Below are 18684 nucleotides of genomic sequence, written 5' to 3' on the forward strand. Positions count from 1 at the left end.
GACTGAATAAGGTTTCTGGACAAAAGAGTTTTGCTCAGTTGAGCGTAAATAATTGCCTTTATTCTAATTAACTTGGGTTTGAACGTCAGCCATTGTTTTTAAACTTTTTTAAAGCTTTAATAATCAAGTTTTGATTGTTATTAAAATGTAAAAAATTGCTTACATTTTTTTCTAGAGCTTATATTAAAAATTTTCCAATTTTTTTAGAATATATATTTGATATCAACTTGATTTTTAGAAAAGTTTTGTTTAGAATTGCCTTTTTGTTAAATATTTGTATTTTTATATTCTGATACATATATTATTTGTCCTATTTTGCTTAACTACTATTTATTTGTATTTGATTCTGCCTGAAAACTATATAAAAACAGCTCAAAAATTTGAGTAAAATTTTCGAATTTAAAAATAAATTTAAAAATTTGTTTTTCGCTTTCTAGTATGTACCCAGAACCTTAAACTCGCCTAAAATCTGTAAACGCACAGGCAGTCTTGCGTTAAAGCAAAGCCTAATGATTACCCGTTTATACACAGAAAAAATAAACCTATCTCTACCCAAGCATCTTAAACGAAGTACAATAATGAGACTTAACCCCTACATTAGCCCCAAATTCTAGAAATCGCACGAACTGCTGCTGTTATGTTACAATTTCTCGCGCTATAATTTGGTCAAGCGTCTGATTATGTTAAGCTATTCTGACCGTTTATAGTTAATAATATCATTTTCTAAATATAACTTTATCTTAGTTTGGTCAATATATTATGTAGTCCTACTTTTATTTATTATCTTTTGTTTATAGAAAATTGCTATAAACTTTTTAAAAAAAACTTAAAATTTAGAATTTTTATCCTTTTCGTCAAAAATTGCTCAAAATCGACATTTTTACGCATTATCCAATCTTACTTTATTATTCTGGGATGGTACAGCATTTGTTGCTAGGCGACGATCATAACTGTTTTTCCTTGTTTTCGTTAAAAATGTTTTAATGGTCTTTACCGTGATTTAAACATAACTGAAAATAGCGAACAGAGGTGAACACACCCTTTCCTATCGACAATAACCCATCTTTAAATATGAATTGAAGCGTTTAACACAGACCGCTTTAACTTTTTAATTGTTTAACGAAAGGCGGGCTAGTTTTTGAGTGGGCGGGAAACTAGGATCCGTATTATATGGCCTTTTAGTCTGTTTTTTTACCCAAAATAAACAATATTAAACAATATTTAAACAATAGTTTTGAAGTATTTATTTTCTAAGATTGTTCTTAAATTTTTTTTTTAATTTTTGTTTTTTTTCTACATTTTATTAAACAGCATTGTACGGTATTTTATTGTTTTTTAAACCTATTTTTAGACTGTTTTAGGTCAAATTCTTGCTTTAAAATTGTTTTGTTTTTATTTAAATTTATTAGGGGTTTACTAAATTACCCGAATTTTTGTTTTAAGTTACATCTGCAACAAAACAAAAATTTTAAAGTTGTCTAAATTTGGCGCGTCTGACATTTCGCAAAAACTAAGGGAAATTTTTTCTGTTTGTTTTTTTGTGATATTTACCCAAAATCAACAGCGCACAACGCTTTATTTATTTTCATTTTTCGTGTGTTTTTTGTCCCATTTTTATTCACAGAAAACCAAAAATTTTTCGTTTATAAAATTTATACTAAAAATAAATGCACTACACTCAATAATTTATTATTAAATAAAAACACATTAACAATATCTTTTTATAACGACGAAACGCAGCCAAATTTCGTAGAGCTAAAAATACAAAAAATTGTTATTTACAAATTATAGATAAGCATCATTACTAGCAAGTTGTTATTTAAATACCTGTTTATTTGAGCGCTGCTTTTGTCTATCTTTGGCGGGGTGGGTTGGTTATTAAAGCTAAATTCAACTGCAAAATATAAATCAAAATAGAACACAATTTTAACAAGCTGTTTAATTTTTAATTTGGGTATTTAAAACTTTCTATTTAAAATTTTAAAAGAAAGAAAATGGAAATTAATAATACTATTTCAACATTTTTTTAACTACAGATAAAAAGTTAAGGCAGTTAAGTTAAAACACTTTGTGTTTTTTTGCAGACTTTACCTTTTGTTGGAGACCTAACTCTACGATGTGGCATTCCTTTTTTTCTGTTGGAGAGGATCGGACTCGGAACCCTTGGATTAAAAGTAAGAAAAAAACATTTTTTAAAAAATCGTGATGGTAGTTTATCATCTTGGTATATTTATTTCGTGACGTCATCGTATTAACGTCAAAAAGTCACGTGACTGAAATATGCGGTTGTGTTAGTGCGAATTGTTTCCAATAGAGCAGTTTGCAAAACTGTTCAAGTGTGTTTTATTTTTGCTAAATGTTTTTCGCCTTTTACGGTGGTTGGGTTTAGTTTAACTCTGTTACGAGGAAATATGGAATTTCCATAATTTAGAATTCTTTTTGCAAAGTGCAGCGAAGTGTATTAAAAAATCGAAAACACACCTTTAATTATATAGGATAAATAAGTTAACCTACTCATGCATAAATCAATTTTTTTTTACAAGCTTATTACGAATAAGATAATATATTATTTAAAAAAAATCTATGTTTTATGGTGTATAAATACCTAAAAACATTTAAAAAATTTGATTTTGTATATATAAAAGAGTCAACTTCACAGCCAAAACCTGTGATTTATTACAAAAAAAAAGCATAATATCAGCAACCTATTGTGTTTTACGTTCTTAGTAAACCAGTACCACGAACTTACAGCATGACTTTAAAATGTCAACTTTTTTTATTTTAAAATACTCGGCACAAAATTACATGGATTTGTATTCTATTGTGGGATATAATGACCGGTACGAAGTGACTATTACTTAAACGTTGAGTTACTCACTTCAATTTTCTCATGCAATTTAACAGTACTGACCTGTGGGGGTGGTTATGGGCAAAATCATCATAATCTGTCGGAGAGTTTCTACGATAATCTGTAATAAAACAGTTTAATTTGTTACTTTCACGTAAAAAACTATGGCTATAGCCTTTTACACGGAATAATAATGTTTATTTTTACACAAGAAAAAATTGATTGATTTTACCTTTATTTGTTGGCCCGAGTAGTTTAGTCAAAGCTTCACATTTTCTGACGTCATCATCTGATGACGTATTATGCATTCGCTTGCCAGGAATCGGGGCAGCAGGCCTCGGTGGCAGAGGGGTTATCTAAAAACAAAATATTTCACTTACAAATGTGGGGTTATATAAAAAGTCTAAATTATTGGGTATGATTTTCTTTGTGACCCTTAATATTGGGTTCATATCAAAAAGTAGACACTTTTTTTACTATAAACTAAATAAAGTATAAATTAATGGACTTACTTTTGAATTTTTAACTTGGTTCGGTGCCCGCATAGAAGGCATTAGTGCTAAGCCTTCATTATCATTCGTGACCGATTTTCTGTTACAAATTTATGGTTTAGTTTAATAAGAATACTCTATAGCAATATATTCTTTTAGGGTTTTTTAAATATTGGAAAATATAGAATTGGTTTTGAAGTTAAACAAAAAAAAACAATTAAGATAATTTATTCTTTAAAATTAAAAAATAAAGATGTATAGAAAGTGTCTTTTATGCTGGATTTTATAGTTATATTTCACTGAAAGTTTTCTTTTAAAATTTTGCCGCTAAAAATAACTAAAATTAAAATTTTACGGTATATGACTTCCCGATGACATAGGTCTCGATGATTTCGAGTTATCCACCAACAAATCTAATCCTAAAATAGAAGACACCACACCCAGTGCTAACGACTCAACCAATTTCTCAACACTTCCCGAATCGTTCAAATTATTAATGACGTCAGCACCTGTAATATTACGTCACAATTTACCCTGGTCATGCTTCTATAATATTACAAGTACATTCTTGCATGTAGACATTGTTTAAACCCCACGGTTTTTTAATAAGGTTAAATCCTTAAATTGGTTCATTATTTTCACTTTATCACCACATTATTGGATTATAACTTTATTATTACCAGTGGTATTGCCTTGATCGGTAACCGAACCCACGATCCGTGTTGCTAATTCCTCTAGAATATCCTCTATCACTGCGTCATCGCTCGTGGTTTCTTTAATTGTTTCGTCTTTCGCTCTGCTTTTGTAAACAAGTTGTTAGTCATGGTCATGTGTTAGATTACGCTATGGGTCGATTGTTAGGAATTTGGAATTGCGCCATTATTGGGTTTTCTACTGTGTTATGTATTTCTAAAAGTTTTGACAACAGTAGGCAATATTATAAACAAAATTTGCCTATTTTTAGGCACCTAAAATGTACCAATAAGTAATGCATACTAAAACATTTTGATAATGACATAAAAACTAATGTTTTTAACTTAAATTCTGTTGTGGTTACCTTCTATTAGGACTAGCTGTTGTTGCATGTACTTTCATGATGCCGTTGTCTGTTTTTGGGTTTTTGTCTTTGTTTTAAATGTAATTTATGGTTAGATTATTATCATAATTATTGGCGTAGCATATGTAATTTATACTAGGATTTAACCTATGCTAAACAGGGCTACCTGATGGTTTATGTTCATCTGACTCTAAGTTGTTAAAACTGAGCGAAATTTGGGTTCTCCAGTTAGCAAAAGACGATCCATAGCTTTTTTGTGATTTGTTGCTTGGCTTTTTACTACTTATCGTATTCGTACTGGTTATTTTACCAAAGGTTTCAGTCTAAAAGGCATAAGTTTGATTTTAATTAGAGCTAATTTCCAAGATGATTTTTTAAAACATTTTTTTTACCGATTTCGTAATTTCTGTATTCGACTTGAAAGATCTCTTGTTAGAAACTGAAAAATACAATGCTGACTTAATCAATTATACTAGGTATTAAAACATAAAATTTATTTGTTCCTGTTGTTTGAAATATGTAATTTTGTCCAATAAATTACCTGAATCAGTCAGTTTCTTATGGTCAATAAATCGTTGAACAATATCGTTTGCTAAAGCACTTGCCGCCGAACTTAACGAAGATTGATCGCTTGATGAGATTAATGCATTCACTTCGCGTTCAACTAAATAAAAACTTAATTTATTGTTGCAATACATTAATAAATAGATTTTTAAATTACGTTTTGTATTCTTCGTTGTTGATATGGATATATTATTGGTATTTCATTTTTGTTAATTTCAGAGTTAAACACAAATATCTACAATAGTTTTTTTGTTTATAACGTTAACATTTTTTGATCTTACCATCTTCTTTGACTGAAGGGTCTTCAGTTAGGTGCTTCACTGTATTACTTGTTAAGCTGTACAAAAAGTAGAACATATTTAACATAAACCCATCAAAACATTGTACAGTAAAGTTGTTTAAAATCTACCTGTGATGTGATTCAATTAATCCTTTAACAATATTCGAGATGTCGCCTACCAAGCTACCAATGTTTAACTGTGTTGAACTTTGTGCTTGGATAATATCTGCTACTCTCCTAGACAATGTTTCGACGATAATTCGACTTACTGCTGAGCTCAGTACACTTTCTAATTCACTACTGCCTATCCTATAAACCAAATTAGTTAAAAAGGATATGGATTTTAGGTTTTTCCAAGTGTTTAAAACCTCATATGTTGGCCACCGTATTAGTAACTGTACTTTGTCGTTGTGTAAGTTACAATTCGTTAAAAATTAAGGTAAATTTTGCATGTCGTTGATTTGACAAATATAAAGAAAATTTTAAGGTTGTTATTAAACACTACCAGAGATATCATTATCTTTAAAAGTTGCAGCCCAACTTACTCTGTTCCGGCGAGAGATAGTTTGGTGATATGTTCTGCCAGAACACTAACAGCCGAACTGACAGAAGACTTCGTTCCACTTCCTATATCTTCTGGCCTTATTGCTACTTCATTCACACTCTTTGCCAAATCCTGAATATAATAAATTAATAAAAGATACGTGAGATGTGGGGTTAGTTATTAATCTGTACCTAAAACCTTTTTATGTAGTTTGACTTGTTTTTAGTATCAAAATCCATTTCGTCAAAAGCTATTCTGACCTCTGTCTTTTTAATTATATATAACACTTTGGATTAGCAATTTGACATTACTTACAGGTAGTTTATCTTGAATTGAAGACTCCCCTTCTAACAGTTGAGCAACTGCGCTGATGGCCAAATCACTAGCTCCACTGCTAAGCGCGGACCCTGTTGAACTTCCTATAGTTTCAAGTATCTTGTGTTCAATAACTTTAAGTTTCTCAGTCTCCTGCATTTAGATACAGTTTGTTTGAATATAAAATAAAATGCAAATGAAAAGAGGTTGAAAGATGTAGTAAGTTATAGGTTTTAATTTGTAAATATAAGTTGCAAATTCCTATTTGGATATATTTATATAAGTAGCACAACCAACTTAATTATATCTTTTAACTGTGGTTTTTACCAAACTTAAGTATGCTATGAAAGAAACATCAGTATTATACTACCATTTTTTCCCGAATTTCGCCATGTAGAGACGCTGTGACAGCTTTCTTAGCCAAAGCACTAGCTCCACTACTTAAAGCAGACTCGGAAGAACTACCGAGTTGTTTTACATTTTCAATGCATTTCAAAGCAGCTTGTGTTGCTAATGCACTTGCACCACTGCTTAGAGCTGATTCGGTTGAACTTTTAACCAGAGATGCCTGTGATGAATGTTGGGTGTTTGTTGTTAAATTTTATAGTGTTACTTCTTATTTTTTATACAGTTTGTGTGATTTTTTATAAGTTAAGTAGGTTGCTTGAAAATTGGAATTTTGTGGACAGTTGTATGTTGCAATTTTTTCGTGAAAACAGAATTTGGTTTTTAACTCATAAAAGTTGCAATACAACAATATTTAACTTCTTAATTTCTACACTTTTACTTTTTTGTATGTATATATCTTTATCCTCGATATGGGAAAGTCGAATGCGCGACTTAAACATATAGTAACATTAGTTACTCCGACCCAGTCTCAAGTTGCCTGTGGCAATTTGGGATATTATATAGATTATAATTGCCCGGTAATTCTGCTGCTAATTAAGTGCTGGCTCAGCAGGAGTTCACACCGTTTATAGCGCCTTACTTGAGGGCGCTACAGCATGGGGGCAGTGGGCATTAAACCCACGACCTCATTAGTGGTGTAGCAAGTGTTCTTACCTACACCACGCTGCCGGTTACGTACCTCGGTCAATGTTTTTCCAACCATATTTTTAGCCAGTTCACTAGCCGCAGAGCTCAGTTCTGAGTCACTTATATTCAAGTTCTTTCCTATAGCATTGGTTGCAGCATTTTGTGCCAAGTCTTCAAGTCCCGAACTGATCGTCGATTTAGTTTCGCTTGAAATTTTGGCGCTGTCTTGAATAGATTCCTAGAGTAAATATATGCGAGTTCACAAAAGGTGTAATTATTGATATAATAATATATTCATTTAAAGTTTATGCATTTTAATTGGTACTGTTTTTTGTTTATCAATTCATATGTAGACAGTTCATGCTATGGATTCTTATAGTCATGTACAGAGTTTTTCGAATTTTATGGTATTACCTTGACTACTGTATCTGCTAACAGCCTTTCAGCGCCATCTAGAGATAAAGTAGATTCGATTGACGACACCGACGACTCTTTAGCGATTCTAGTGATTGCTTTTTCGGTCAGGGCAACTGCTAGTTCGTTAACACCTGATGACATTAAGGAGGACATAGCTCGTTGAGGCACCATTTTTCTAAACAAAAATGTTAACTTGATGCAGTAAGTTAACATATTTGTTGTGCCAAACAAAACTAAAATTTTTTAAAGGTATTCTACATGTTTCGGTATTTCAATTTGCAATTATAAAAGCAAATTTATTCCTCGACCGTTTTATATCATCATGCATGGTCAGATATCGTGATTTGTATCAAATATTCTTAATAAAACATCGTTTGTTTACGAAAAACAATTTATCACAATTTGAATGCCTCATACAAAGATTATGGATAACACGTTTAACGTTCTACTTTTCATTTAGTTTTGTAATAATTTTAAACCTTGGGTATAATTACACGACTTACTTTGCCATGCTGTTTCCTATTCTAGTAATATCGTCATCGTTTAAGTGTCTAAACAACTTTCGTGGTGCATCCAAAAATGCTTTAATGTTGATGATATCTTCTATGTATTCTTCCGCGTTTTTTTCTGACACTAAAACATCAAAAGCCAACTTTAATAAACATAATTTACTTCTTTACTTTTGGGTTTCAGCTACTTCTATCCAGTATTTTATTAGTGGCAAAGTCTTATACATAACTTGATTATGCCTTAGAGTTACATTTTGAACTTCTAATTGTCTGAATCATTTACCTTTTTCTCCTTTCTTTTGCTCGGTTGGCTCTGGCCTTGGCAGCAATTTTTTCAGTCCTAAAATGGCACCAACAATCTGAATTGTGATTTCATTAACACGTTCTTCTAGTATCACACTACTTAGCGAGGTTTTACTTAAAGAGGGTGATAGCGGTGCTCCTAAAAATGTTATTTTTAGAGGGATTATAATTTTTTGTAAATGATATTTTTTGTATTTTTAAGACGATAGTAGTTATGTTATTTTTTCTTATCTGGGATTAGTTATTTAATTGAACTATTGCGATTTTGTATTTACTGACATAGCAAACCGAAGGCTTTATAATTGTCATTTCAAATTCGTTTTTAACGAGATTTATTTAACAGCATATGTAAAAAATTTGCAACGAAACAATAACAATAAATATACACAAAAAAGTGACACAAAAACGAAGCAATCTTCTATTTATATAAATTTTAAATGGACTCCATAATAACAGCGCCTGAATTTTGCTGTTGTGATAATTTTCGTTTCTTATAACAAGGCACAAGTCTATCTCTCCAGTTAGTAAACGAAAACACAACAGCATACGAGTTTGTTATTAAGTCTGCATGTACAATTAAAGACCAATACGAATCGGGTGCTAGTATTACGCTTATACATGCTATCGCACTACCAAGTATAGCTGAACACACGCATGTAGCTGTACAAAATAGCAATCTTCGAATCAGGTTTTTAATATCCCCATTGCCTTCAAATCCATGTATTAATTGGTTACAACCAAATTTTCGTCCGTCCGCGCTCTTAAGAATTGGATATACAACAAGAAGTAAAAGTAATATTTGAAAGAAAATGTAACATGCACCGATTACGACTAGTAACACTACTAATGCCACCGAATTTTTATCTTCTAAAGGTAAAATACAACCGCTTTGTGTACTTTTTAGAGTATAACTTGATACAAATGTGATTGTTATTGTAATCAGGGCAACGTATAGTCCAAGTATAGTTGTAGCGCTCACTAAACGCAGAGTCTTGCTACAAAAGTTCTTTAAAAGAGGGTCGGTGTAGAACGATCGTTGCCTAAGCCATAGTAAGGTATAAGTACTAAGAGATCCAAAGCAGTAGAATAGAGCAATCAGCTTTGTATATGCTGAGCAGTAACTGTCAGATACTTTACCGAACTGTAACTCTAGTTGTTCGCTTAGGCAGGACAGCAAAGCTGCCGCTGACGAAACTAGGTATAAGTTATTAGAATTCAACCTGCTTAGACTGTTAAATTTGATCTCGTATAGCAGCAATACGCTGAGCAAATATGCGGCTAATATTGTTAAGATTGCCGTGATCAGGTTTCCAATGATTTCCCCTTGAAGTCCAACAGCACTTGGTAAACTTGTCGTTATTTCTGTTGTAGCATTTGAGTAGTTCATTAATTTGGTAGCCATGTTAGTTAAAATTTGGCCTACTTAAACTTATACAACCTACATCGTTTTATGCTGAATGAAAATAGCAATTTTCAGTTTTAAATTCATATTTTCGCTAACGAAAATTACAGCTTTATAATAGGGTTCGTTTAATGTTCATGCTATTTTTCTTAAGGTTTTAAACTATTTTTTTTCGATTCTAACTATAATACAAACGCTTAAGACTGAGTAAGCCACTTCTCTTTACTCATTACTTCCACATATTGTTTATAGCGAACAAAATATCGCTTGTATTCTATGTAAAACCGGCAACTCTTTTAATTTCCTTTAATATCATACTTGTAGAAAGCGGCCGGTAACATAAACAAAAAATCAGAAATACTTTTAAACGATATTATATTTGGTATTATGATTCGTCTCTTGTCTGTTAAATATTTTTGAACTATAAATAAACTGCTTTCCTATAAGGTGGAAGGAATAAACCAGCCCCCGTTTATTTAAATCCTTCCGTTTAGATTTTAAATTAGAGATATTCTATTTTTGGATTTTTAAATACTAAAACGCGAGGTCATAAGGGTGTTGTATATATATGGCTTATATATATAGTGGTGAATTTATACAAGTTAAATTAAGTTTGTACATGACCTTTTGCAATTTTTTGTATTCGGAGTCAATTATTTTTGTGTATAAGTTTGTTTTGTATGCAAGCTATAGTTATCGTTGTTTATGAAATGCTTTAAACAACTTTGTATGCTAAGTTAACGTAGAATAGTTAACATTGGTTACTACGCCATATCATTTAAAAACAGTGTTTAAAAATTAAATAATAGTGGCATGTTTTAAACGGACCACTTTCAGTTAACGTAAAACCATTTTTTCGAAACGACTAATTATCAACAACTGTATGCCCAAAAAAACACAATTTTTACTGCCAATAAGACATTTTTTTGTTAACCTTTTTAACCTAAACATTCTTTGAAAAATGCACATCAAATTTTAAAAATGTTAACTCAAACCTCGGTGAAATGACGTTTTTAAAATTACATTTTCGGGTAAAGGGTAAACGTCTACTCGGTCAAGTGGTTTGCGTTAATATTGTATGATACCATTTGAAACTATAGCATTTTTGTCATTTAGATTATCTTATATATTATATTGTTATTAGTGCATTAAAAAACTTTGGGTTATTTTTATATTTACCGTGTAGGACTGAACCCACAATACTGAGAGCTAACTTTGATATTTTTGATTCCAATTCAACGTATTCACTTTTATTTTTAAACTCAATGGAGTCAGCTACTTCTTTTTGTCGTTCGTTCATGATCTAAGAACAAGTTAAAAATGAATTTGAGTATTCTTTTAGGTTATTACTTGTTGAATTTTTTGGTCTATTATTTAATGCCTAAACGCCGCTTTTTAAACAAAAAAAACATATTTTTAAATATTTTGGTGAAGTTATAAATTAATTGGACATGTTAAAAATTGTATTTTGTTTTATTTTTGTATAATACTGGTCGTTATAAAAAATTCTTAAAATTGCCGGCAGCGGGATTTGAACCCATGATCTTTACCTTATCGACCATATTCGACGATAAGTCGTTAATAAGCGGCTCCAGTTTATGATACATTTCATTTTCAGTCATCGGTTCTTGCCCAGTATTAACTTTCTTGACTGCCGTTCTAACTACGTCCAAGGCTAGAGCGCTAATATCAGATGAAGTTGACGTCATTTCGTTGTCTGCACTGTCAGTGGTGAAGTTAAGCGGTGCAGCTGTAGTAAAATATAACAAGTTAAAAACCAATGTTGTGTTGTAGGAATTTCTGAATCCTAAATTGTTTTGTGATGAAGTTTGAATGCGTGTAGAGTCTTTATTAAGATAACAAGAATTGCGGTTTTTTTAACCTACCAAAATCCCCTAAAAGGGGTCAAAATATACGTTTGTTTTTGTGTGATAACGTACCAACCAAGTGTTAACGCTGGGTTAAGTGTTTATTCATAGCATAAGAGTTTTTTATATGGCCTAATTTCCGTTGTCAATAACCCCATGTTTATACCTATCACATTACCACGATGTCGATATTTATAGAAAACTTAAAACCGTAGATTAATAACGATTCAAGTTTTTTTTGCACGAAAACTGAAGTTGTTGCCATTATTATAACATATTGCATTTTTGATGTGACATAACATTAATTTTGTTAATAATTACCATATCATGCTATTTAGGTTCGCTGCATAACTTTTTTATAAGATACTATATCTCAATATTTATAGGCTGCATATTTTTTGTTATTGCCTTTATTTAAATGTTTTGTTAAATTCCAAGTTCATGCCAGCGCTAGTTTTAAATACATTGTTATTTATAAAAGGCGTATAACAGTTTTAGATAGCCTACTCTCTTGGTACAGATTTGCATCCATTTTGATTTTCTGGAATAAAAATTTAGAAAAAGTGTTTGCTTACCTCTGTCATTAACAAGATCGTTTATCATTGCGTTTGCTAACCAACTTAACTTCCGATCCAAAGATGCCCCACATCCGGTGGAGCTATCGGAGGAGCTGGAACGTGGAGGAGGACAGGATTCCTCTTGTCCATACACGAAGATCTCTTGGACAACTGAGTTCGCAAGATGTGTAATTCTACCTTGCATATTCTCTCTTAATAAAGAATTTGTGTTTAAATTATTAAACCACTTTTTACTATAGCAGCAAAGTAACAAAGTTATATAGCCTATGTTACTTTTTAAATGTTGCTATTACGGTATATTCGAAGCACTATTAAGAGTTTTTATTTTAACATTATTTTTTTTCCTTTTCGTTAGAAGCTCCGTTTTACAAAGTTATTTTGAAATCCTAAAGTTGGAGGCATTTTGGATTCTTTTTAAAATATTTTAACAACATTTTATTATATATGTTTGCAAAAACACGTACTTGGTTATGTCTGAATTGAGAGCTGTCTCAAACACGTGGTCTACAATCTTCGCTGACAAAATTTTGATGGTGTCTTCAAGCACAAGTTGGGATTCTGATAACTCGAGGAATTCCTATAATTATAGTGCAAAAATTGTAACAAAAAATCCCAATTTTGCGTTTTTTAATAGTTTAAATAACTTGAGAAACTGTTACTATCTTGTTATGGTCTGACTCTAACAAATGTTAACTCTCAGCCAAGCCTTTTGTTGTCATCGAGTATTAGATTCTTAGAAACTTTGTATCTCATATTTACTTATGTTTTGTTATAGTGAAAAGTTTAATATCTGTTGCAACTTACATCCAAGGTTGAATCTGAGTCGTCGAAAAATCGAACATTTTTCGGAGTTGGAGGTCGATTCTGTCTTCCATGTCCGAGCACCCCGCTCATTGGAAGATCAGTGTTCGAAACAACAAATCTGTGTAAATATTTAGCAACACAAAAACTATATTACAAATCCGAAAAAACAGAATACCCAAGGTCCTGGGTTAATATATGATCTATCTGGCAAATACTTAAGCCTAATTATTTAACAACTTTTAGAAACAACAAAGCTGTGAAAATATTTAGCAGAAAAAAACATTAAAACATATACAAACCTAAAACCGAAAATCATACAAAAACATTAGTAAGGTTAAAACATACAAGGCCCATAAACAGATCTGGATACCTAAGGTTGTCATTTGTATAATAGGAAATTCATCTAGCCAGTCTTTATAAGTTATTATTAATCAATTTTAAAACACTTAATGGGGCTTATAAATTGTAGACAAAGATTTGGATGTATTTGAATGCTAAAAGTGGTTAAACAATAATTTGTTTGTTTTTTACCTAATGGACGAATCTTGTCTTCCTCCGGCTCTAATCGAAGTCCTTCCTGCTCCAAAGTCTATGAGAGGAGCAAGGTCTCCTTCTTCTTCGTCTAAAACTCCGTTGCACAAATCTCTTAAAGTATTCGGAATCTAAAAAAAAAAAAATAAGTTTTGTCGTTAGGCTATAGAGAAAGATGCAGAAATTTATGCAAAAATCTGCAAACGCTTTTTATATCTGTTATAAATCTGCATTTGTTTAAAATTCACAAAAACAACATAGAGTTTTAAAAAGTCTACAAATTTGTTTTTCTTTTACTATTTATTCGCAAAACTTTGTAACAATTAACCTTTAAATTTCTATTACAGTTAAGAGTTTACAAACTAATTTATGTAAGCTTAATTTAAACATTTGCTCTGACCTCTGAATCCGGTATTCTGGTTCCAGTTCGCTCTTCATAAGTTTGCAACAAGGGGAACAAAACGTCCCGACTCACATCAATAACTTGTTGAGTAATATTCACCGACGCTCGTTGAATCCCCTGAGCTTGTGTTATAATATTTTCTACTACCACCTTGGCTTTAGCTTTAACAACTGCATCGTCGCAAATATTACGAACATGTTTGAGATGGCTATGTTCTTGTTCTAATGCATTATCGCAAACTTGGCGAGCCTGGTTGGATATTGATGGTCTTGCTGGGAGCGCATCGCCAGCTGAATGCTCTACCCCTTCATCTATTTAAACACTATTTGTTATACATTGTTCAGTAAAGTACATAGTCTGTATTTGCTAGAAAACAAATGCTGAAAAAATAGTTGGCCAATTTAATAAAACTGATGTTGTTGAATTAATTATAGAAGTATTTAAGCGAAATTTGCCCAAATAAACCTGCTGAAAATGTTTAAAAAAGCTGAAAAATGTTTCTATTTGTAAATATATGTGGTAAGAAATTTATTTATATTGTTAGTGCAGGCAAGGTAGTAGTTTAAGGTAAGTTAGGGTAAGCAATGTAGTAGATTAAGTGAATTAATATGGTTAGGGCAAGAAGGGTTGTAGGTTAAGTTTATTTATACGGTAAGGGACCCTTAAGACCCGGCCTAAATGAAGTTTATACGTGTAAATATTCTTGTTAAGGACTTACCACTAGACATGCTTCCCTCTCCGTCCCATAGTAACCCTAACATTTCGTTTGAAATAACCGCACTGTGGAAACCGAGAGCACTGAGTCGATCAATTGTTCCCTTCTTTGCTTTTGATTTTTTTCTTGCTCTAAAAAAGCTTAATTTTAAACATATGTATATAAAATTTAAAACATAAGAGAAGTAAAAACATAGGCTATCCAAAATCACTACAAAAGCTTGTATTAAAACATATATAAATATATTGAATTAAAGCACATCCAAAAATCTATAAAAACTCTAGTTGATACATATCCAAAATTCCTTTAAAACTTTAAATTTAAATATTCAAATAACTGTAAGGTTTAAATTTAAACTTATTTAAATAAAGAATAACAGTTTAAATGACATTTTACCTTTCAAAGGGATCTTCGTCCTTGGTCTGTGGAAAGTATCTTTGTGCTCCGGTCCATCCCCTTCTTCTTAAACTCTCTTGGATTCTTTTGTTGGTCTCTTCTCTCGAGCGTCTGTCTCGTTCTAATAACGCTTTCAGTTTCTCTGGAAACGCATATGGTTGAAATCAATAGAGATAAATGTAACATTTTTAATTTTTTTCAGCACCACCATTAAGGAGATGTTTTTTGTATTCTTATTGGGTAAGGGTGTGCAGTTGGGACGTGTTAAGGTTATCTGTAAACTCCGGACTTAGGAGTAAATGTGGCTTTGGTGCGGCTCGAACCCTAAACCTTTTGGCTTGTAGTTAAATGCCATGACCCCCATGCTACACTACCGGACTAGATAATTTTTCATCGATGCTTGAATTATTTGTTAAAACTACTAAAAAACTAGTGTAATTATATATACTAGGTTCGAGTAAACTTACTTTGCTGTTTATCCAGTTTCAAAGCAAAATAGTCTTTCCAATTTTGGACGTTGTTTTTTCGTTTAATTTCTTCTTCAGCTAAAAGAACTTGCAACTCGATCATTTTCATATGATGAAATCTTTTCTTACGTTCGTATTTTTCGTCCAATTTTCTACACATATCAGTTTAAGTCATCAAATACTGTCAACGGTAACTTAACTTAACCCAAGCAAGTACTTGCTACTTATCTATTTATTCAAATATAAGTTAAAAGTTGCGACCATATTAATTTATTAATTAATAAATTTTGTAAACTTAAACGAAGTTTTGAAAAACTTTTAAAATATTTTTTTTAACCCCAATTATAATATGGAGGTGGAGATAATATGTTTATATTGTTAATAGTATGTGACCTTTGTTTCTCTTTTGCCAATGTTTTCTTTCGTTCTTCTAATTCTTTGTTTCGACAAAATTCTTCCTGATGTTTGTAGAAGATAATTTCTTCTTTCATCATTTTTTGCTTGGTAAAAAAAAATTATAAACTATTAAACTCTTTATAAGTAGTAGCTTTAGGTTATGGCAAATGTTTTGCCATTTCGTATAAAAGTGTTTATATTTTTATTGTAGTATTTTATTAAAGTTCTTTTTTTATTGATTACTTACTTGTTGTGCTCTGTTAATCTTTATCTTCTTCAAATGTTCTCTCTCGAATTCTCTTCTAATCTCTTCTTTGATTCTCTTCTGCATTTCCTCGTTTTTTCTTCTCATTCTCTTCTCTCGCTCTTCTGAGACTAGTTTTAAAACCTTCCGACCTCTTGCTATTCTAATTCTCTCCATTTTGTTGCGGATTTTTCTACACTTGTTAAACTTTAGTGTGATTGGATTGTTAGGGTCCTGGGTTTTGCAAAAATGTAAAAAAAAAATTTGGACAATTTTAGAACATGTTAGAAAAAGTGTATTTTAAAGTTTGTTTTAACCTAGATGTGGGAAGGTCGACTTCACGGCCTAAACATAGAGTAATATCATGTACTCCGACCTAGTCTCGAGTTGCCTGTTACAGTTTGGGATATTATAGATTATATTTGCCCGATAATTATGCTGTTGATTAAGTGCTGGCTCAGCAGGAGTTCATACCGTTTATAGCGCCTTACTCAAAGGCGATACAGCGTAAGAGCAGCAAGGATCGAACCCAGGACCTCATGTAGTGAAGCTAAATGTTCTGATCAATAAACCACAACACTGTTAACAAGAGGGTATAGTACATACCAAAATTTAATAAAACTTATAAAGTTTTAAAATGTAAAAACATGTTTTGATAATTTATAATAAGGATCGTTTAAAAGTTTTAAAATTTTACCTTTTTCTTTGCCTCAATCGCTACCTTAGCTGCTTCCCGCAAATTTTCCAAATCTTTTTCGTATTTTTCTCGATAAATTTTGTTAAAATATTCGATGCTCAGATGTTTAAGATATTGTCGGTACAAGTTGTACTCTTTTAAAGAACAAACAACCTAAATAGAATAAGTGTTTTCACTCAAAAAAATTTAGGTAAAAGTAGTTTATTTGCAGGCTGTGAATTGGTAACTTTATATTGAGAGTAAATTTTTAATTTTTTTCCACTATGCCTTACTACATATATATATATATTAACCATCATTTACTTTGTTATCATAGGTGATAAACCCCTTCTGATGAAGTCTTTCGGACATCCCTTTACGTTGGAAGTAGTTTCGTAGATTGATATCATGCAAACAACGATATTCGTTACTAATGTAAACATTACTAGGGTAGGTTCGATCGAAGTCACGGGAGGGTTGAAGCAACTACAAGTAGAAGATAATAGAATAAATAATAAGGTAATTAAACTTGTGCTTAGTTTTTCCATTTCACCATAAAATAAATATACCGGCAGCGTGGTGTAATGGTAAGAACAATTGCTACACCACACATGAGGTCGTGGGTTCAATCCCCACTGCTCTCATGCTGTAGCGCCCTTGAGTAAGACGCTATAAACTGTTTATACTTCTGCTGAGCCAGCACTTGATCAGCAGCATAATTATTGGGTAATTATATTCTATAATATCCCAAACTGCCACCGGCAACTCGAGACTGGGTCGGAGTAACTGATGTTACTCTATGTTTAAGTCGTGCATTCGACTTTCCCACATCGAGGATAAAGATATATACAAAACAAATATATATATTTATTTTAAAGAGTGTGCGGTTGTAACGTGTTTAAGCTATTAGTAAACACTAGGCTTAAGGGCGAATAGTGTGGCATTAGTGCGGCTCGAACTCGAAACCTTTTAAATTGAACTCTAAAGTTATATGATACCACACTATTAGTCATTAAAAATGCTGTTTATCTTTGACTATATGTCAATTATTTAAATTAAGAGGTTTTATTAATTTGGGTATACTAGTTTTTAAATACAGTAACTGTATTAATTTTAATTAATATACATTTATAAACTGTACTGTTATTTTTGCTTAAAATTTGGCATATTTGTTAAATGTAACATGCAGGATTTTGGCAATATATTTGTCGAATTACTGCTGTTTGCGCCAACTAATTTTTAGCTCATAAATTCTATTTTTTGCGGGGTATAAATTCGATTTTAGTAGACATTGGTTTAGAAACGCAACAGTAACTTTCTACACACATGACAGCATTATAAAAATTACTAAATTTGGGCCTGCACAACGTATATGTTCACAGTAATTACCTACATACTAACTACGAAAAATTTCGTAAAAAATATAGCAAAAAAATCAGAAAAACAAACACTTTAAAATACCTACAGCCTACCTTAGTTCCACAGTATGATGTGTAGAGTTGTAGCCTGCTACCAGGCACCATAGGTAGCTTAGCTCCAAGCGGTACATCTATTACATTAGGAATACCAGTAATTGCACTTCTTGGTGATAAACATGTTCTTTTCAGGTCGGGTACCATCAACCTAAAATACTCCCGCGTCTCATTATCCACTATAGTGGATTCGATATTACATTGCTCCATATTACTTACTTATATTTAGTCAATATACAGCGGCAAATGCTGTACATTTATTTTTTTAAAGTAAACGATAGGGAACAAATATTTTTGTCGAGTTTTTTTTTATGAAAGAAAAAAGTTTTATATAGGCATTTGGTAAAGATTATGACATCATATTGTCTT

The 18684-nt window shown here is 31.7% G+C and overlaps 1 protein-coding gene across 1 annotated transcript; it reads right to left on the bottom strand.

Annotated features, from left to right (window-relative positions):
* Positions 1–1677: 1677 nt before the first annotated feature.
* Positions 1678–18525, bottom strand: LOC145750947 (uncharacterized). Its single transcript, XM_082567018.1, has 38 exons — positions 18316–18525; positions 17168–17329; positions 16865–17017; positions 16171–16401; positions 15921–16027; positions 15528–15679; positions 15061–15202; positions 14668–14789; positions 14141–14260; positions 13947–14092; positions 13547–13677; positions 13016–13133; positions 12676–12788; positions 12209–12402; positions 11652–11660; positions 11316–11515; positions 10945–11068; positions 8344–8502; positions 8055–8184; positions 7549–7726; positions 7187–7372; positions 6470–6667; positions 6100–6252; positions 5786–5916; positions 5370–5549; positions 5242–5297; positions 4938–5060; positions 4789–4835; positions 4563–4719; positions 4397–4463; positions 4020–4138; positions 3695–3848; positions 3361–3439; positions 3081–3204; positions 2912–2969; positions 2092–2162; positions 1828–1894; positions 1678–1755 (listed from the first exon to the last, which is right to left on the bottom strand). The coding sequence occupies exons 1-38, from the start codon at positions 18523–18525 to the stop codon at positions 1722–1724; spliced, it is 4905 nt and encodes a 1634-aa protein (XP_082423144.1). The 3' UTR covers positions 1678–1721.
* Between the last annotated feature and the right edge of the window lie 159 nt (positions 18526–18684).

This window comes from Corella eumyota, chromosome 4 (genome assembly GCF_963082875.1).
Source record: "Corella eumyota chromosome 4, kaCorEumy4.1, whole genome shotgun sequence".
NCBI classification, from domain to species: Eukaryota; Metazoa; Chordata; class Ascidiacea; order Phlebobranchia; family Corellidae; genus Corella; species Corella eumyota.